Genomic DNA, 22,640 nt, shown 5'->3' with positions numbered 1-22,640 from the left:
GTCAAAAACTCTAAGAGCATGTAGCTTTTAAACAACCTCATTTGTGCACCTAAGCTTTATGAATGCAAATTCTCTGAAAGAAGGGAGCTTATGAAATAATTAGAAAGAAGTTCAACAACAGTAAGAGGAAGTGATTTTTAAAGGTGTTGTCAAACTACAGCAGGCATGCAGGGAGTTAATCTTGTTTGCAAAATAATTGAGAACATCTCCACTGGATACTGAATGTGCTATTATCAGCACTAGTCAAGATTGCCTTCCAGGGTTTGAAAGATGGTCAATAGTTCTTTTAAAAAGCAGGGGAGGGGGTGAGGTATAGGAGGCTTTTGGCTTCCACTAACATTATGTTAGAGTTGTAAATCAATCCAGCCTATTTCTTATCATCTTGATGATCATGAACACAAAGCTTTTTTTTTTTTTTTTTTTTTTACTTTTCTATATCTGAAATTGGAGAATAAGTTGAAAAACTCTATCATCTTTAATCACCTTCTCCCATCCCTCTCTTTCCTGAAAAGTTTCTGGGGAAAGATTGTTTCAGTCTCATTCTGGGAGTTAGTTGGCAGGCAGCAGACATTATAAGACCTGGGTCTTTAGTTAAATGCCCTGTCTGTTCAAGAAGGATACTATATTACAAATCAGTAGGTCAGGATTCAGATTTTTGCTGTTAATAGCTATATGAATTTGGACAGGTTACTTGATCTTTCAGTCCCATTACTTATAAACTGAGTGGTTTGATCAAATTATTTCCAAATATTTTACAATGGAGGCATTTATCAAGCAATTAAATAAATTCATTGCGATTATCTCTTTACCTAGAGCTGGAATGAAGAGACCAAGAAGAACCTGTTTCCTGATTTTTCTTTTGATAAATTTAATTCCATTTCTCATTTTCATAAAGAAATACATAACTGTTTTGAATCCCACTCACCTCCTCTTTTCCTCCCTCTCTCTATAGATCTTTTCTTCTTCCCAGTTCTATCCCTACGTATTCATTCACCTAATTATCCAAGTCCAGTGTGATCCAGAAGATCATTCTGTTATTTACTCATCTGAAGCCTGATTAAACTTAAGCAAAATCTCATACTAATCTCTTGGTATGGGGTTGTATTTCCAGATTACTCACGGTGAACTCCAGAAGTCATGTTCTAAGACCATCACAGAAAAAGGTACTGAGAGCTGCCAGGAGATTTGTCAGTGTAGACGGCCTCCTCCACTACCACCTCCTCCACCACCTCCTCCACCTCCTAGGCTGCTCTCCCTCACACGTAAGTAAAAACTTGAGTTTTCAGATTCTTTTTTTTTTTTCATTTTTACCAAGAGAAAAAATTGGGTAGCGGTCAGAAAGCAAATCCATTTCATTCATAATTAAAAAAAAAAACTGGATTAAAATAAGAGAAAATTTAAATAATTTTACATTTTAGTCTCTGGAAAACTTTTAAAGCTTTGTGTTTTATATACATATATACACATAAATGTATGCATATATATGTGTATATCACATATCTTTTGAAATATATGTGTATATTTCTAATATATCATTTTCCTAGGAAATGTGAATATATGTTTTCTCACAGCTAATTAGAAAATGTCAAGTTCTAGTTGATGAAAAACTTTTTTTGGAATAGATTATTACAAAGGACAAACACTTAGAAGAGGCAGATTATTTTAAATTTCTCCTCCAGAATTTTATTCTAGGTTAGCTTGAATCCACTGTCACTTCAAACAACTTTCATATAATTTAGCTAGAAGCTTTCTTTTACTTCAATTATGCAGATTACTACATCTATTCAAATATGATTGCTGGGTTAAATTCAAACAGAAAGTGATTTCTTAGCCCAAAACTGCCTTTACCTTGAATATGGAGTCCTGAATTGAGTTAAATTAGTAGTACTGTGAAAGTTAGATCAAATATGTCATGTTAATAAAATTTCCAAGTGAAATTTCACACTTCAGCTTAGTTTCACCTGAATTTCCTTCTATAAAATGCCCTTCTTAATATTTGGTTTCACCTCATTAAACACATCTCAATTGAATTATTTTGTGCATACTTAAATAACCTTGGAAGAAAGGTTCTTTGGTGCAGTGCTTTGTATTTCATTTAGTAACAATGTAAGTAAGGAATAGTCTAGCGAATTTTTGTGTTGCATCTGAGTATACCACAAAGTTTAGACTTTGTTTAGTAGCCCAGCTTTATGACCCATTCTACCTAACATGACCTTCATAGGAAATCCTTGGTTTACTTATGGTCCCCAAATACTTTACACGTTTACAGAATCATAGGATCATAGAATTTGAGAATTGGGAGATACCTCAAAAATATGTATACAGTAATGTTTGCAAATTATTTCTCCAAATAGAATATGACTTCCTTGAGGTCAGCTTCAATCTTTTGTTTTTTTTTTCCCCTAGTGCTTAGTATGGTACCTGACATGCTCTGAGTACTTAATAAATGCCTGTTAACTGACCCATATATGAAGGAATTTTCTAGCATTCCTGTCTGTCTACTTTTTCTCCAGTTACCCATTGCCTGATATCTTGTTCCCTACCTCTGTTATCAGTTAGCTATTCTCTATCTTTACTTCAGGGATCAGCTAGACTCTTATTTACTTCATGAAGCCTTCTCTGACTACCACTGTCCCTAGATATTATTCCCATTTCTGAACATATATAGATACTGTTCATCCTACCTATTCATTTGGCACATAGCCTATTCTATCTTGTATTGGTATTGCCTACCTCTCCAGCTAGGTTGAGGGCAGAGATCATATCTTCTACCACTTTTTATTTCCAGGGACTAGCAATGTCAATTGTGATGTGGTAGTGAATCTAAGCTGGACTGAACACCCTTTTCACCCCAGTGAGACTTGACCTTTTTAAAAGTTTTTCCAGTCTATCTTGAGTTGGAGAGTAATTTTTTAAAAATATCAATGTCCTTTTAAAATATGGTGCTCAGAAATAAATATAATAATATAAGTGGGATGTGATCAGGACAGAGTAAACTTAGATTATTATCTTATTTTTGAAGGCAAGAACTATTTAATTTTTTTCTTTGTATCTCCAGTGCTTAATGCGGTGACATGTATGTATGTGTATATGTATGTACATATGCATACATGCACATATATACATATAGGATGTATAGGTGTGTATATGTACATGTGGCACATCATATGTCTAATATTTATTGAATTGAGTTGAAATGAAAACTATCAATGACCTGAATTTGGTTAGTGATATTGGAAAGAGAAGGAAGTGAGAGAGAAAAAAACTGGTCATTGATGGTAGAAGAGCAAGGGAGCAGTAAAATATTACATTATAGTTTCAAGCGTGGGTGACTGGGAGAATGATGATACCTTTAACAGAAATAAGAAAATGATGAAAAATGTTGAAAACAAGAGTGCCAGAAATTTCATGAAAAAAAAAAAAATCCTAGCTAGGTTATCATCAAATTGTAGCATCCATTACCCTTAGTAAAATGTAATTTTCCTTGGGTAGCCCAATGGTTTGTTCTTTATTAAACCCAGGTTATTGGTTTTTTTCCCTTTTCATATTCTGTATTGACTTTACAAACATTCACAGATTACACTCACTGCCATTCTAAGAAATGTTTCTTATAATGAAGTAAAACAATTAAACAAAACCAGTAATATAGTGAGAGAGCTTATCTGAAAATACAGGCAATATTCTACATCTTGAGGATGACACAGCAGATAAAATGCTGGGGCTGGAGTCAGGAAGATCTTAAAAGTAAATTAGGAATAATAATAGCACCTACCTCACAGAGTTGTTGTGAGAATTAGATATAATAATATTTGTAAATATTGTGCCTGACATATAGTTGGTGTTATATAAATACCTAATCCTTTCTCTCCACACCTCCAGTAGAACCCTCTACCAATAATTTTTAACTTTACTTCACTGAAAAAAACAGAGAAAAAAGAAAAACAAATTCCTCATAACAAATAAACAAAACAAATCCCTTTGTTTCGTTTGGCAATTTAAAACATATCTGTATGTGCATATAAAAAATACACACACACACACATAGTATGTGTTTATATATGTCTGTGTATACGTATGTGTATTTGTGTATCTAGACACACTCACATATTTGTATTTCATTCTGTATTCTACATCTAGCACCTTACTGTCAGGTTACTTGCACGGCAGATAGAGATGTAATCAAAGTAGGAGTTTTTGTCATTTTCTTTGGGGGGGGTTTTGAGGCAGTTGGGGTTAAGTGACTTGCCTAGAGTCACACAGTAAGTGTTAAATGACAGAGATCAGATTAAACTTTGGGTCCTCCTGACTCCAGGGATGGTGCTCTATCTACTGTACCATCTAGCTGCCCCTTGTCATTTTCTTAAGCCCATTCAGTCCAAGTTTAAACATGGTACTAGAGAAAGAGGTCTCCTTTTTCTTACAAATTGTTGTTATTGTTCGATCATTTTAGTCATGTCCTGCTCTTTGTGATCCCATTTGGGCTTTTCTTGACAAAGATGCTGAAGTGGTTTGCCATTTTCTTCTTCAATTCATTTTACAAATGAGGAAACTGAGGCAGACAAGGTTAAGTGACTTGCCCAGGGTCATACAGCTAGTAAATGTCGTAGGTCAGACTTGAACCCAGGTTCCCCCTTACTCCCTTGCACCATGTAGTTGCTCTAAAGAGGATAATATTTGAAATAAAATCAGTATAACAACTTTCTTTCTCTTTCCAAGCCTCAGTTTCCTCATAAGTAAAACAGGATAATTTTATACAATCTTTTCACAAAATTGTTGGAAGCAAAATACTTTTTAAACCTTAAAGTGTCATAAAATATAATGAATCATTAAGTGAAGCCAAGTGGAGAACTCTGTGAGTATCCTCTCACCTCTCTGCTAATCAACTCAACATGCCCATGGTCTTTAAAGACTCTATTGCAAAACATTGTGATGTTGAAAAGTCATTTAAATTCACCTATAAAGTAAGGGGATTGGACTAAAAGACATCTGGAGTCCTGTATATAGCCAAGAATCTAGGAAAACTGCAGATAAGTTGGTCTCAAGCTAGTCCTGCAAGAATCTGAAATAATTGTTTGTGTATCTTATGGCAAATGTTTATGATTGGTTAGAAAGACTAACTGCTGACTTGGTTTAAGCTCATGCCAAAAGAATTAATGATGTTTTCTTCTCCAAAATCAACTACTTTGGGACAATTGGTGATTTCCTAAAAAAAGCACTGGAGAGGAATGTTTTCCCCTTGAAAATGTTTGGGATACTCATATTGGCAAAATATTTTTTAAATCAAAACAATTGAAATAGATATTTCTGAGTTAGAGATTTCTTGTGAAGTAAAATTTTTTTTAATGAGAGACATTAAGGCACACTGTCTCTAAATGAAACATTTTACTTGGAAAATGAGAAACCTAAGCTAGTGATTGATGCATGATAGAAATATCTATATCATGGCCCAGAGGCAAATCATAATATCTAGCAGTTCTTGAAAATCTATAAAAATCACTACTAATTAAGGGAAATGCAAAATAAAGCAATTCTGACTTCCTCTCTTATACCTATTATGATGGTAAAGATGACAAAAGGAAAATGATAAATGGTGAAAGGGTCAAGGGGCAACAGGCACTGATGCACTGTTGGTGGGCCTGTGAACAGATATAGCCATTCTAGAAAGCAAATTGGAATTCCACATAGAAATAATTAATGAACAGTAAAAGGTTCTTTAACCCAGCTGATAGGCCCCAAAATATTTATATTAGATCTTTTTTTGTGCTGGTAAAAAGAAAAAAAAAGAAAAAGAAAACTAAAGGGATGCTCACCAATTGAGAATATGAATTTGATGTAATATGTTTGTTCTCTAAGAAGTTAGAAAATAGATGATTTCCAAGATCCATGAAAAGACTCTGTAAAACTGATGGAAACAGAACCAAAAGACCAGTTAATACTATAAAATAAATTATAATTTGTATTATTATCAATAATTATTAATAATATGACATATTATAATAGAAAACAAACCATTTTGAAGATTTTTTTGTAAACTGATGATGAATGAAATGAACAAAACCAGGAGAACAATTTATGTGATAACAATTTTATATGCAGGCAACTTTGAAAGCTATAGGAATTATGATTGATACAATGACCATCCATAATCTCAAAGGATCTATGGTGAAGCATGCTATACATCTCCTGAGAGAGAGAGAGACTGATTTGAGATACAGAATTTTATTTATGGATAGTTTGTTTACATACATAAACACATGTATGTATGTGTTACCTCATACATGTATGTATGTATACGTATTTTTATTTGCATAGACATAAATAAATTTATACACAGGCAATAATTTGTTTTGTTTGATTATATATATTTGCGGCTAATTTTTTTTGTGGGGAGAGGAATTTTTCCCCAATGGAGTTACAGGTATGGAAAGAAAACAAACTTAATTAATTTTTTTTATGGGGGAGTTATTGCTACAGCTATGAAGTGTTGCATGCACGTTCAGATGAGAGTACTATATTGTTAGCTTTGTTTAATTATTTTACCTTGTTACAAAACCTCTCAGAGTAAACAATAATCTGTACACATTCATGATATAGAAACAAAATACATCAATAAAAAACACTTTTATGAAAAAAGAAAATCTGTTAATATGGCACATTTCTTATTTAAAAGCATAATGAACTTATTCTTCACTTGATGAACATTCCTTTAATTTTCTTTTTTTTTCTCCACCATAATAAAAGAACTGATAGAAATCTTTTTTGTACATAAAGGACCTTCTCCTTTTTCTTTGATCCTCTTTGGATATAGATCTAGCAATGGTGTAGCTGGGTCAAAGGGCATGCACTCTCCCATGAATGGAGTGTATGTAGAAGAGTATTATGAAATGAAGCTAGAAAGGGAGGTTGGGAATCTGACCATGTAGGACATTAGATGTGAGAGCTAAGGAGACCTTAGAGCCTAAGGAATTCTTTGTCAGGAGCCAGTGGGGAGCTCCTGAAAGGGGTGGAATAGGGAAGTCATATGAGCAGAGAGCTACTGAAAGAACTGAGAATTCTTGGAAAAGACAGCAACTGTGCTGGCAAGATGCTGACCACCCCCTTACCATCATCCCCACCCAAAGCTATATCAAATCATTAATTATTCAAGGTTTTATTCCTGATCCTGAAGATCTGCAATGGAGCTCCAATATTTGGAATAAATAAAATAAAGCCTATCTGCTTTTGACCAAGTACTAAATAGTATTTAGTGAATTGTTAAAGGGATTGGGGGTGGGTGGGAAGAAGTGTTTCTGAGTCAGTGCATTTTCTCCAAGAAGAATGAGTAGATTTAAGGCAGATTAGAATTAGGATCTGAACCTTTATCTCTGGAAGTAAAAGACCAATGTGGGAGCTAACTAGTTTTCTATGTGGGATATCATTTTAAATTTAGTTAATGTCCTATTCATTGTTTGGCTATAATGCTGAATGAGCACTATATTGGAAATTCCCATGGGCCTAAGGATTAAATTCCAATTCTTTGTTCCTTCTATTACACTGCAGGCATTAAAAAAAAGTTCTGGTGATACCAAAAGCAGGGCCTGGTATGTTGATAAATCCACAGTAACGTGTTTATTTGGGATGTGCTTCTACATTCTTGTTGAAGATGCAATTATATTTATTGCTATGGAGCAGCTAGGCAGGACAGTGGACAGCGCTCTGGGTCTGGAGGCAGGAAGACTTGAATTTAAATCCAGCCTCAGACACTGACTAGCTGTGTGATCCTAGGCAAGTCACTTCATGGCTTTTACCTCAGTTTTCTCATTTGTAAGATGAGGATTATAAGGAAACCTACCTTACAGGGTTGTTATGAGGCTTAAATGAAAAAATTGTGGAGCAAGTACATGATGCGATGACTAAAGTGCTGGGGCTGAAATCAGAAAGACCTGCTTGTCAAATCCAGCTTCACTTATTAGTTGTAATGACTTAATCCCTATTTGTCTCAGTTTCCTCAACTAGAAAATGGGAGAAAAATAGCTTCTTGAGGTTATTGTGAGAATCAAATGAAATAATAATTGCCTAGCAATAAATCATATTATTAGATAATTTATGTACTTAGCACACTGCCTGTTATATAATAAATAATAAATATATAAATGTTAGTGATGATGATGATGATGATGATGTCTGTAAACTGCTTGAAAACTCATACTATAATCCTCACCCTTAGCACAGTTCCTAGCACAAAATAAGCACTATATAAATGTTAGCTCTTATTATATCATCCTTATTACTATTGTGTCTGTAAGCCCCTTGAAAATAGACACTGTATCCCCAACACTTAGCGCACTGCCTAGCATATATAGGAAGCACTTAATAAATGTTTGTTAACTGGCTGACTGAAATATAGAGCAGGGGCAGATCTTTCCCCAAGTGTTGTCTGAATATGACAGAGAATATAAATGTAGATTTCTGGATTCAGGGTTTTGTTTGCTTTTTAAAATGCCATTGATTATTTTCAGCATCTTCAAAAAGGGTACGAATAATGTGTATTTAGAAAGCCAGCGTAGTGGAAGTCACTACATGAAAGCCCCCAGGGAAAGCCAGCATACACATAATTTTTTGAAACCTGCCTTATATTTTGTTCCAGACAGAAATAACCAAGTTCTCTGTGGTGCCTGTAGAGTAAGGGGAGGGTTGGGAGGGGATGCTTGCATTTTCATAACACCCTCCTCCAGCAAGTTCAAGGTCCTTTTATAGATTGTTTTATTTCTCCCCTGCCATGTATGCTTTTATCCACAGAAAATGCTCCAATACTCAGAGGTTAAGTGACTTCTCTAAGGGTACCCTGTGAGGCGGTGCCAGTGCCAGGAATAGAATTCTTGACTCCTCTTCATTGTGCTGTTGTGTGACTGTAATGTAGAGCTGGTACCATGAAATGACTTCAAGATGCACCCAGCCCTGAATGGCATCTCTGTATTTTCAGAAGGAGGATTGTATAAAGGGCAGAGCCAACCTTATTTATATAGTCATTTGTTATTAACTGCACAAGGCCTTTTGAAAGTTGTCACCCCCAACAGAGCTTGTCTAGAATTAACCTAGGAGGCAAGCAGGAGTTTCATGGAAAGGGATTCATGAGCCGGGAAATATAGAGTGATTATTCAGTAACCAGGGCAGGGATACAGAAGAACAGAGGGGTGCACTCAACTCTGTACTCATGGTTTCTTGAATGTTTATATAGTTATTCCTTCTACATTGCAGGAGTCAGGCATCCCTGAGAGCTGGAAAATCCATATAAAATCCATAAAACTAGACCTTTCCCCTTTATTTTCCTTTAGAAAATCATATAGGGACTTAGCCTTTTCTTGTATGATGCCAGAGTTTATTGGAATATCTTTTTAATAGCAATCTTGCATTTTCTTGTGTTGTCTGCTGGCCTTCATGTGTCACCTGCAGCTTCTGCAAAACTGTCCCCAAATTTCCATTTAATTTCTTATGCTGACGCACAATATGTTGAAACCATTATGGGGAAATTGTGAAGTGGAAGGAATAACTGTGCTCTTGTAGCCCTTCTTTCCCATTCTGCCAATAGAGTGTGTGTGTGTGTGTGTGTGTGTGTGTGTGTGTGTGTGTGTGTGTGTTAACCATATTAGAGTACAAGCTTTTGGAGAGCAAGCTCCTTGCTCTCTATATCAGTGTGTCTTGTGTGTTCTGAATGCCTAATTCATATTCATTAAATTGAATTTAAATTGCACTGATTTTTGAATGAGAAGTTGTTATTTTCAGTTGTGACTGACTCTATGTGATCCCATTTGAGATTTTATTGGCAGTTTGCCATTTTCTTTTCCAACTCATTTTGCAGATGAGGAAATTGAGGCAAGCAGAATTAAATGACCTCAGATATGGTTTTTATTGTTGTTTGTCCTTCCTTCTCAAAGAGGACCATGACATGAAGGAACTGATCCATGACATATAGTGAGTTGGATTTAAGTGAGGGAGGGCTGTGCAAGATCACCTGCCTCACGTTTCCCTCCAGAATCATCTGGGTCCATGGACCAGACAGAGATCAGGGCGTCTGGAGATGGCCCTGGATGCAATGGGAGACTGTGACTTTTTTAAGCTAAGGTCTTCCATAGGTCCCAGTCTGACTGAGGCTGCATCCATTCAGTGATTAAGGCTAGATAGCAATTGAGGCAAAGAATCTCCTCTTTCACCTAGTCCAAAACTTACCTAGTAATGCACAGCTTTCTAACTGAGTTCATATTTGAACTCAGGAAGACTAGTCTTCCTGATTTCAGGTCCAATGCTCTCTGAACTATTGTTTTACCTAGATGCTCCTTGAATGAGAAGATCTTGGTTCAATCCCAGGTCCCTTACTACCTGTGCCAATTTGGAACAAGACATTGAATATTTTGCAGGTCATCAGTTTCCTACTTTATACTAAGAGGGGATTGAACTAAATAAAGCATTACTGACCTTTTTGTGATTTAGATCCCTTTATATCCCTTTAGCAGTGTGGTGAAACCTAAAAGTCCCTTTTCAGAATATTGTTTTAAAAATTAATAAAATAAAATACAGAACAAAACAAAAAAAGGTTACTGAAAATAAAATTTATTTTTCTGATACTGACACCTTAAAATCTATTCACGGACATTTTATAGTTCCATGAACTTCAACTTAACAAAATGTTAAGATGATTTATAAGGTTATGCTTAAGTTGAGGTTTGGTAAACCCAGCAGAGAGTATCAGAAGATAACAAGGTTAGTAACGAAAATGCTATTGGTTCCCTGGAAACCCTGTTACTTGCTGTCTTCCATTAAACATATGTATTATATTCCTACCTGATTATGGCAGATGGATTGAAACTTCTAATGCTTTTGGAAAAAAGTATCAATCAAATATATCAACAAAGTTAATATTCATAAAATATGACACCTGATGCTTACGGTTCTAATACTAAAAGGAATTTGTGTCCTCAGTGATGTGGATGCTTCCTCTGTCAATGAAGATTGCAGTCTGTCAATGCTTGCCCATCTGATGTGAATTTTAGTCTTTTCTTCCCATAATTCTCATACGGGGATTTCAACCAAGCTACTAGGTGTCTTCTCATTCCTTTGACATTGTTTAAATGCAAATGGAGGCTGAATGCTTTCCATCAGTTATCCCACATTCTTGTTACAGATATTCCTCCATTTTTTTCTAGCTATAAATTTATTTGATGACATCCTTTATGTCAATTTTCTTATATGATTCCTTGTGTGTAATATGGTACAGTCTTCTTGTGTCTAGTATGTACTTTTCCATTACCTTTTGAATAGTTCTTAACTTCAATTCTTTGGAGATTTTAGTATTGTTAAAAGTTTGGCCTTTATATCAGGTAAAATTGTAAGGTAATTGGATATACTATACAAATTCCCAAATGCAATCCAGTCTTCTCTCTTCTTCCTATTCAATACTAGACTAGATTCATTCTCTATCTGCATCATCTTCCCAAGAAATATGTACAGGCGAATCAGCTGCATGAATTGTCTATATTGCTATATACTATGGACAGGACAATAGTTTTTTTAAAAAATCAATTCAGCTTTTCCTGATAGTGGATAGTTAGGTCAATTTCTTTTGAGTCAATTTCAAGGGATCTTGAATTATTTTAACATGGTCATGGAAATAAGTTTGTTGATTCCATTTTGTCCTACTGAATCTACTTTGATAGTCATCAAACAATAAGTATAGTGAGATCTTTTATTCTTTATAACTTTTAAGTAGGTATATTACTATAAAAATAGTGACTACCATAGAGCATTACTTTAGAGGGATGCCTGTTACTTTCTATAACTTCATCAAGGATTTCCAAGATGCACATATAAATTGTTCTCATAAAATTTTTGTTTAGATGGAAAATTAAATATACTAGCTACTAATAATTGACCTTCTTCCTGTCAACTTTTGTTCTTGGTAGAAAGGAGATGTGGTATTTTTCTCTCATGCTTTTAGTATCTTTCCTTCTCTCAGAAACTTTGGAATTTTTCCCTCAGTGCTTTCAAAATAATGATGCCTCCCTCATGGTTCTCCTGTGTAGTTAGGATCTAGTCAGCTTGCATTTCCCATATTCTTTTCAGTGCTATTTCCTCTTTCTAATGCAGCAATCTTGGGCTGTGATATTAGATTCCAAATTTGAAGGCTCTAATTAAAAAATGAAGTTTTTGGTAATGATCTTTTCAGATTTTTTCCAGTTTTTATCTACTTGTTAGCATGGTTCCAGTTTTATCTTTAGAAGTGCACAGGATGGTTTTTCTTGGTTGGGTTTCTCCCCAGGTTTTCTTTAAAAATTTTTTTTCTCTACTGATTTTCACTGTTATATGAGCAGAATTTGGACTTATGGCTTTCAAGAGCTGATTGTTAAATTTGTTAAATTTTTGGCATGACCATTTACACTTTGGAATTTGGCAAACATAAGAAATCAATGAAAGGCAGATGGGGCACAGCAGATAGAATGCCAGGCCTGGAGTCAAGCAGACTTGAGTTCAAATTTGCCCATAAATACTTAGCCATAAAATTTAATTCAGCCCGAATAGGATCCTAATTCTCAAGGAATTTGTAATTCTGTAGGGAGACAAGACCCACAAAGAAATGTAATAAGTGAAATACTTCAAATATCTGTGATAGCCATCCTTAATCCAATATATTTCACAACCTATCCACACAGTTATTTGAGTTATGGTTTAAAAAAGTCAATCACATTGTAGAGAAACCTACTAATGACCATTTTTTTTAACAGTTTGCTCTACTGTTCCTCTTGCAACAGACACATTCTGTCATCTATTCTGTCTTTCCAGTTTGAGGGATAATCCAAAGAGAACTTTAAAATCTTTGTATCTTAATTGATTCAATCAACAAGCAACTATTCATGCCTTCATAATACTGGCTATCTATGTTTAGACACATATGATATAATTTTTACAGTTATGTCATTTAATTGTTTTCTTCTTAAGGTTTTTACTTCTTCTGTCCTTTGTCATCTGAATGGATTATATTCAAAATAGCCATCCTACTACCAGCTTTATCTCAGTTCTAGGCAGGTAGATATAAATTGAAAAGATTAGATTCTATAAACAGGGAATATGAGCAAAGTTATAGAAGTAAGAAAGGAGAAGATCTGCAATTTCACTTGTGACCAATCTATTGATATGTTTTGTTTGATTATTAATATTTTTATAAAAGGACATCTTTTGTGAAGGCACAAATTATTGTGTGGTGATGGAAATGCTCCCCAAAACTATCAATAAAACATTTTACGTTTTACATTTTTTACATTTTTAGACAAAAGAAAAAGAAAGGCAGAAGGCAGAAATAGAACAATTTTATTACTACCTTGTTGAATCTATAAAAACAACTCTGTAACAAGATCAATTTCTTGTATAAACTTATTTGTATATTGAAATCTATAATGTATATTGTTATTATTCAGACATTTCATTTGTATTGGACACCATAATCCAATTTGGATTTTCTTGACAAAGATACTGGAATTGTTAACCATTTTTTTCTCCAGATCATTTTATAGATGAGGAAAGTGAGGCGAACAGAGTTGAATTACTTGTCCAGAGTCACACAGCTAATAAGTGTCTGAGGCCAGATATAAACTAAGAAAGATGGGTCTTCCTGTCTTCAGACCTGATATTCTATCCTTTGCACCACATATAATTATTTTTTGCATTTTGAAATTTTTATGTTTACTAATGACTATTAAATTCGTAATGATTTTTTTTTAAAGTAGAACATGTTTGGGAATGACATATAGTCTAATTTGATTGCCACTTAGGCTGTATCGGAGGAAGTCATGTATTATGAAAACTAGAGCAATAAACTGGAACTATATTGAGAAGGGCTTTGGATGCTAGAAGGAGGAATTTAGACATAATTTGGTAGGCATGGGAGAGCAATTTAATATTTTCAAATAGTATAGTAATGTGGTCAGAACTGTATTTAAGAAATATTCATTTGATAGCAGCAGATAGAAAGAATTAGATTTTGATGCGAGGGAGCCCAGTTAGATAATTGTATTAGTTCAGGCAAGAAGCCTAGAGTGCAGCAGAGGAAATGTTTTGGAGAGGGTGGCTTTGAGAGATATTTACAGAGGTAGATGGGAAAGGGTTGCTTGGATGGATGTGAACCTAGAAGACTCCAAAATTCTAAGTCTGAGTTACCATGAATGGAGGTGACATTGACAAAGAGGTAGATCAGGAAAAGAAGAAGTAAAGTTTTGGTTTTTATTTTTGTTTTAGGAGTAAAGTTTAAGAGGAAATGTAGATCATGAATTTTGGATCTGTGGCATGGAAGGGGACAATAAATGTCTAAGAGATGTCAAAGTAGCTTTAGAAGGTGTTCAGATTCAAGAAAATTAATTTTTCCCTATTAGAGAATAATTGAATGGAATGCATATAATAAGAACAGTGTAATTTTATTTATGTAACACTTTAAAAATTGATGACGTACTTTATATACTTTTTCTCATTTCATTCCCATGACAAGATTTAAGATAGCTAGTGCATAGAGGATTATTCTCCTTGTATAGTGGAAGGAGATAAGATTCTGAGAGGCAAGATTAATTGCTGATGGTCATTAAACTGGTAAGTGGCAAAATCAAGATTCAAATTCATTCCTTCTTATTCTAAATCCACTTTTATGACTGAGGATGGGAAGTAGAAAGTAGGGAAAGTAGAAAGAAGAAAAATGAATATTTTTAGATTCAAAACTGATTTAGTGTGTATGGCAAATAAAATAGATTTTGAAGATAGTTGGGAAATCAAGAACACAGGAAGCCCATGGGAAACATTAAAAGAACTGTCAAAGACTCCTAATGACCAGTGACTAAAATTAGTAGTTTTTTTCTTTATATTTATTGTTCTATAAACTTTGTAGAAGGCACACTTGCATTGGTAGAGGAAATTTCTTTACATTGGAGTTCTTTAGCCAATGCAATTATAAATTTAGTCCCTATCTCTAGCCTCTTTTATCTCTATGGCACATTTGATGATTCCTCTTGGAAACTTTCTTCTCTCAGACTTCTTGACATTACTACCTCTTTTTCTCCTCCTATCTTCTGATTGTTTCTTTACAATCTTTCCCTCCCCTCCTCTACCGAATTGTCATTTATATTAGTCCCCCTGTGTACAGGTATATTGGCTAGACTCTGCTTTGGGTCTTCTCTCCCTACACACTCTTCTTAGGTGATTTCGTCAATTCCCATGGATTCATTGACCATTTCTATGCAGCTGATTCTCAAATTTCCATATCCAGTCCCTGTCTCTCCGCTGTTTTTTATATATTCTATAATTATCTCAAATCTAATTCATTATTATTTCCTTGAAAATCCCTCCTCTTTCTTACCCTATTTCTATCAAAGTTACCACTTTCTTGCCAGTTACCCAGACTTGCAACTTGGGATTAATACTGCACCTTTTATTTTCCCTCACTTGTCATATCTAATTATTTGCTAAGTTTCATCAATTTGACCTCCACAGTGCCTCTCACATATGTCCTCTTTCCACACTGTCCACAATCACCTTCATTGAGATATTCAGCAGCCTTGTGATTGGTTTACCTATCATTAGGATGCCTCTATTCTATCCTTCAGACAGCTTCCAAATTGATATTCTTAAGGCATCCATGTGAATGTGTCATTCCCATGCTTGAGAAGCTTTAGTAGTATCTTGTCTCTGGGATAAATTATAAATTCATCTGGTTGGCATTGAAAGCCCTTCATAGTCTGGCTCCATCTTCTCTTTCCAGAGCATATTTTATATTCCAGACCCTTGTATATTCAATATTTCAACCAAATTAGATTTTTTCTGTTCTTCATATGTGTCATTCCATCTCCTACCCCTGTATCATTCAAGGGGTATTCTCCCAAAATGTTTTTTCTCCTCATCTATACCTTTCTTCTTAGAACTCTTAACTCACTTCTAGGTTCGGCTCATGCTACCTCTTATATGAAGATTTTCCCCAATTTCTTACTTGCTAGTTCTCTGAAATTTCTAAAATTTCTTTGTATTTAATTCATATTTCCTATTGTTTCTCTCCAGTACAGCAAGAACTATTTTTGTTTGTTTTTTAGTCTTTGTGTTATTAGTATCTCTTAGAGTTTCCATTCCATAATAGATGTTTAATAAATCATTAAAACATTGAATAGTCTCATCTTTCCTTTTCCCATCTCTGTGCTTTTGATCATATTATCTCTCATATTTAAATTAGACTTCTCCCAAACTTCTTTCCTTCTTCCAAAGTTCAACTCAAATACTACCTTTTCTATGAAGCCTTTCTGATACTGCTTCCCTAAGAAAAAGTCATTTCTGCTTCCTCAAATTTCTCATAGGACTTTTTGTGGATCTCTTCTTTATACTTATTTCACTCTCCATTGCATCACATTTATATTTACAGTTGTTATCTCCCCAATAAATTATGAATTTCTTGATGGTAGGGCCTGTGTCATAGCTGTCTTTGTGTCCCCGGTATAGTACCTTGCACATGCCATTGTCATTGTTTGTCCTTTGTATTTGAAGAAGACCAATAACAAACATCATGATTTTGGGGTTTAAGGACAATGAAATCACCTGTGGCTGATCAATTCAATATAAGCTTAGAAGCCTGTACCACAGATCAGGTATGAAGAGTCCATTTGAACACTTCAGATGGAGATAGCTCTAGATTTGTACAGTTCACATTCCTTTGAGCTACTGAAATTCTGCTTTGCTCATGGAGCAGAACATCTTCTTTGATTTGGCATGCCATGCTGGGCATCTTTGTGTTAGGATCTCCCATGTCTTACATACAGAATATATTAAATTCTTCAGAGACTTGGACTGCTTCTTCTGACTTTTCTGAGTGATTGCTTTGTGTGAGTTCTTCATAAAATAGTCTTTCAGATAAATGTATGTTTGGCATTTGAACAATGTGGCAAGTGCATTGGAGAGTTGTGCTCTCTGCCGGAAAATTTGGATGCTTGGCAGTTCAGCTGCCCTTTACCTTATCTTGCCAAGGGCTCTTTAGAATCTTTCTAAGACAATTCAAATGGAAGTAGTTTTGTTTTCTGGCATGACACTGGTAGTTTGTACCTTGCACATAGTACTTTGTTTAACAGACTTGTATTGGATTCATTGAAATGTTTGTTAAAGTATATGATTCAATTCTTAAGAATTATAAGGCTGTCGGGGAAAATAGGACAGGATAATCTAGGAAAATTTAATAGTGGGGGAAGACTTATTTGACCTTTTAAAATGGTAGGTTTACCTATATTAGATTACTTACTGTCTGGGGTGAGGTGAGGGAAGGAAAGAGAAAAAAAATTTGGAACACAAGGTTTTATAAGGATGAATGTTGAAAACTATCTTTGCATGTGTTTTGAAAAATAAAAAAGCTGTTATTGTTTTAAAAAAGAAAACAATAATAGCAATAAGCATGACATAAGTGAATATATAATATATATAGAATATTAAACATAAAACATTTTTTAAAATAAAATAAAATGGTAGGATTGGGGAAGGTTAATAGGAAGACCAAAGAGGGGCATATACAAGAAAGAGGATACCATATAAAGAGATTAGTGAACAGTTTCCCTGACATGAAAAGGAAATCTGTTTAAGGATTGTAGTAGGATTGTGTTGTGATAGAGCATGAGTTTTTTAGTGAATCCTTAGAAAGAGAGTTCTTCATCTTCTTCATCTGTTAATGAATTGAGTCTGCAGGAAAATAATCCTGATGGAGTTCTCAGGCTTAGGCAAAAGGAAGATTAATTGTCACATTATTCTCATCCTAGAATGGAGAATTCAGTCTCTAATAGTGTAGTGGATAGAGCACTGAGCCTGGCCTCCAGAAGACCTAAGTTCAAATTCAGCTTGAAAAATTTATTAGTTGTGTGATCTAAGTCACACAGTCTCTGTTTGCTGAACTATAAAATGAGGATAATAATAATAATATTATTATTTTGAGGTTATTTTGAGAAATAAATGAAATCAAGTGAGATGATATTTCTAAAGCACTTAGTGCAATGCTTGGCACATAGTAAATGCTATATCAATGCTAGGTATAACTATATCATTATTATTCTGTATTCTGTATATGGCGAATGTGACTTGACTTATCTAAGATCATACAGGTAAAGGCAGTAAAGCTGGAATGAGATCTGGGATGTCTTACTGGCCTCTTTTGTCATTCAATCATCCTGTATTTTTGCTAGGAGAAATTACATGTAAGTAAGGATGAGTGCAAGTTAAAATCATTCACTTAGAAAACAAAATCATTTACTTGAACATGAGAGATTCTAGAAAGAACATCAGAATTGAAATCATAAAATACGGGTTCAAATCATGACTCTAACACATATTTCTTGCATGGATTTGGGCAGACCATTTCTTCTCTTTATGTCTTCCTAGATAATCACAGTAAATCTGTATGGAAAGGGATTGGTAGAGGTCAACTCATTCAACTTCCTCATTTTACAGATGAGAAAATTGAGACCCAGAAAGGGTAAATTATTTGTTCCAGATCACATAGGTTGATTTTAACAAGAAAGAACAGGATTTGGCAGTGAAGTGGACATAGAGATGTTAAATACAATAAATAATGGCAGTCATATGAAAGCCTACCTGATATAATCCATGAGCCAGAATCATTAAAGAGCAGTATCCTATTTCAGCAAGGTTTTGACAGAGCTGTTTCCTAAGTGGCACAGCACTGATTTAATTGAAGAGAGGGGAACTGATTTATGCATTTAAAAGTTCTATTGAATTAAGGATGGAAAATGTATTGTGTGGGCTGCTTATGGGGTCTTTGAGCTGAGTGCTTTATTATAATCATTAAAGACAATGATCATTATGATGGAAGCTGCCTCTTTCTAACTTTAGTCCTGATATAGAAGTGGAATTAATATCATATTTTCTGACCCTTCTGTCATTTCAACTTGAATCACAGGAACACCCCCATAATCTGTAAAATGCTGGCTCTTCTTGTCTGCCCATTAAATCATCCCAAAGAAGTACACAAAGGTCCTTAGAATATGTTTATTGAATTCACTTGTGAGATAAGTGCCATGGATGGGATTTGGAAGTTTGGGGATGGGGGAAATAAAAAGAAAAATAAATGATAGGAGAAGGAAGGAAAAAAGTGAGAATTTGTTAAATATTTATTGTGTACCAGATACTGCATTAAGTGCTGGGGATACAAGCAAAACTGAGAATATAATGAAAAATAATCTCTGTACTCAAAGAGCTTATATTCTAATAGGGAAAGACAACATAACATACAAAAGGGAAGGATGAAAAGTTGAAGTGGAGAGGGAGAAGGAAGAAATAAAGGCTTCTAATGGGGTGGGGGTATAATTTTGAAGTCTAGAAGATCAAGAACAATATCAAGAGGGGAATGAAGGCAGGTGGTTATGAGCTCTAGGAGAAACTCATCAATAGGAGAAAGATGGGTTAGGCCTTCTAAAAAGATATTCCATAGTGAGCAGACTGTAGGAAAGGTAGGATGATCCAGGGTGAGGAGGCCCCAAATATGAAGAAAATTCCAAGTTAAGTCAGGTGGTGAGGGATGACTTTGCAATCCAGAAAGTCAAGAACAAGGCCAGCAGGGGAGTTAAAAGAGAAAAGGAGGAGAGCAAAATATGATTTGGATATAAAAGGAATATGAAAGAAAGAAACCATACAAACTAGAGATAATCTAGACTAGAAGTTCTTAATTTTTTTGTATGTGTCATGGACCCCTTGAGTAGACTGATGAAGCCTATGGATCCTAAGAATGATGCTTTTAAATATTTGAAGAAAATGCTAAATTTCAATTAAAGGTTAGCAAAAAGACAGATGTAATTTTTTTCCCGTTAAGTTTACAGATACCATACACTCTCTGTGCTTGAAATCTATTCTTAGACTCCTTGCTAGGATGTTGGGTCGAGAACCCCTGATGAAGACCAACCCTTTCATTTTGAATATAATGAAATTAAGAAAAATAAGTTGCTTGAGTTCATTATGACACATTTTTATCTCTCTGCATTATTGCCCCCCACCTATATTGCCTTACACACAGTAAACATTGAATAAAAAAAACTCTTCTAAAGAACTGTAACTTCTATCCACAAAGAAAATCACAAATATGCTCAATTTAAGCTATCCAATGTGGCTAAAGCTTCATCTCTTCACCCCAATGTTTCTTCCATTTGCAAAGCAAATTCATGCAGGCTCTATGAGCCACTGGTTTTATCTAGATTATGGAATTTATGGAAGTAAAAAATACCCATTTTCCATGGGTACTAGGAATGTCTAGATTCTTTGACAGAGTCATTTGGCAGACATTTATTAAATATTGATAACTCATTGAGATGTCATGATAAGACAGACATTGCCCTCTAGGATTTCACCATCTTTAGAAGATAAAACAGGGGCACTGAGATAGAAATGAGAATATGTTTTTAATAGGGCATAAAAATGTAGGGTATAAAAATGTATATACACACACACACACACACATATACACACACACACACATATATGTATACATATATCTCTCTATATCTCTGTATATGTATGTGTATATAAACACATATACATATTCATATGCATATGTATGTGGTGTGTGTGTGTGTGTGTGTGTGTGTGTGTGTGTGTGTGTATACCATATGCCATAAGGGAGAATTATGTCATAGTTGAGAAAAGTATGAACAAAGTGCTATTTGGAGTTCAGAGGAGGGAACAGTTGCTTTTATCCTGGAAGAAGAATTGATATAGATGAGAGTATCTTGAAAGATGGGTAAGATTTTAACACCCAGGTGTCAAGGGAAGGCTGATAAACAAAGACATAGAGGCAGGAATATAGGACTCAAACCCAGTTTTACTGGATCACAATCAATGTGTTGGCAAAGAGTAGAAGAAGATGATGAAAGTTTAGGATGGAAGGCGTTGAGTGGCAGATGAAGGAGTTAGAATTTTATTTAATAGTTGAGGGAAAACAATTAATGTAATCTGGGAAGTATATGTAGTTTAATTTATAATAAATTGTGCTATGCTTCTTAACTTAACACTAAGTAACAAATAGACCATCAGTTATCTTCCGTATTCTTAAAAATTGAACTGTTAAGTCACTTTTGACAGTATTAGATCTCAATTTTTGAGTTTATTAGTTGAGTGCTGAGGTTGTCAAAAAAAAAAAATACAAGCATATAAGACTTTGAGTTCAGTATTTTGTGAGTTGGAATACACAGAATTTGAATGCTTCAAAAACAAATTGGCTCCATGACACTGCACCAGTCACCTCTCTAGGCCTCTATAATTTTTTTTATTTGAAAGAATTAGGACAAATTAGAGAGGTATTTTGGAGTGAGTAGAGAGCAATCTTTAGACATTGAAATGGGGACTGCTACAAACTGAAAGGCCAAGATCATCCACTTTATTCCAGGTTATCACCAGTGTTTTTAACTTTTGCTTTGCTACTTGGACTTCAATGACTGGAGAAGAGAGTGAGGCTGATGACTTTGTATAGCTTTGCCTCATTTAAATCCACTTCAGGCACAAGTTGAGACATCATCCTTGTAATGTCATTGGTACTCTTCAAGGGTGAAGAATGAACAACAAAAATGAGGGGAGAGGGGTGGGCTGTATGACTTCCAAGACTCCTAGTTGTAAATCTATAATCCTAGTCTCTCAACCTGTATATACTTTCCACTTTCTTCCCTCTTTTTTCACTGTCAATTCTTGGAAATGTCTTGGTCTTTTTTTATTCCTTTCACAATATTTTGTAGAGAAATTTGATTTATTCTTTTCCTGAAGTCTGTTTCTCTTTTAGAATATGGCTATAATGAATTGTATTTGGTTGGGTTTCCTGCTCATGTGTTGTATTTGGTTTATTAAAGCCAGTCATAATCTGTTTGCCATAATTTGACTGTTGAGAGAAGAAACACAACATAAAGCCCAAATATTTTAGCTAAAACTCCTAGTGAGTTTTTCCATGCACCGATCCCCTAATTGTACTACTAGGGTCTTTAAAAATAGGCAAAGCAGTGATGGAGAATTTCCAAACAGTATTCTCCCAGCAAAGAAAAAACCTGAGAGGGATTTCTTAACTTTCCAACAGAAAGTACACTATCCATTTTCAGTCAAAATCTAACCCAGTTTTAAATTTTAGTACTGTATATTTGTTGCTGCTACACACCAGGTGGGCTGCTAGATGCAAAGCAGTTGTCCTCTTCCTACTATCTGACTTCACCAGGAGAATGACTGGGATTAAGATTTTCTAAAAATGGATGTGTTTGTCCTGAAAAATCAAGGTTGCCAAGAGTGTTTTTCGTAAAGACTATTCCCAGATCTCTACCTCTTTCTCTGCTCTCCATCTAGACATGCATGTGTATATGTGTGCTTTACACACACACACACACACATGAGTCATCTTACACCAGTCTGTCTGTCAAAACTGGATTCCAAAGGGGCTAGCTTTCCAGAACTAAGTGATGTATTCATCTGAACCTTGAGGATATAATAATAATAATAATAATAATAATAATAGCTAATGTCTTTTTTAGCTCTTTAGTTTATATAATCTTTTTCTTACAGCCACCTTATTGAGGAAGTACACGTCTTAATCATCCTCATCTTACAGATAAAGAGGCTGAGACTTAAAG

General features: G+C 34.7%; 1 protein-coding gene across 1 annotated transcript in view; it reads left to right on the top strand.

Annotated features, from left to right (window-relative positions):
- PRIMA1 (proline rich membrane anchor 1) overlaps positions 1 to 22,640 on the top strand; it is a 107,069-nt gene that overhangs the window by 7,518 nt on the left and 76,911 nt on the right. Inside the window, exon 3 of the mRNA XM_051977374.1 lies at positions 1,112 to 1,262. Within this exon, the coding sequence (XP_051833334.1) occupies positions 1,112 to 1,262 (151 nt within the window). The remainder of the gene's footprint in view (positions 1 to 1,111; positions 1,263 to 22,640) is intronic.

The sequence above is a fragment of the Antechinus flavipes genome, chromosome 2 (assembly GCF_016432865.1).
Source record: "Antechinus flavipes isolate AdamAnt ecotype Samford, QLD, Australia chromosome 2, AdamAnt_v2, whole genome shotgun sequence".
Classification (NCBI taxonomy): Eukaryota; Metazoa; Chordata; class Mammalia; order Dasyuromorphia; family Dasyuridae; genus Antechinus; species Antechinus flavipes.
Note: the sequence above shows the minus strand (reverse complement) of the source record. Positions and strands in the feature narration are given on the sequence as shown.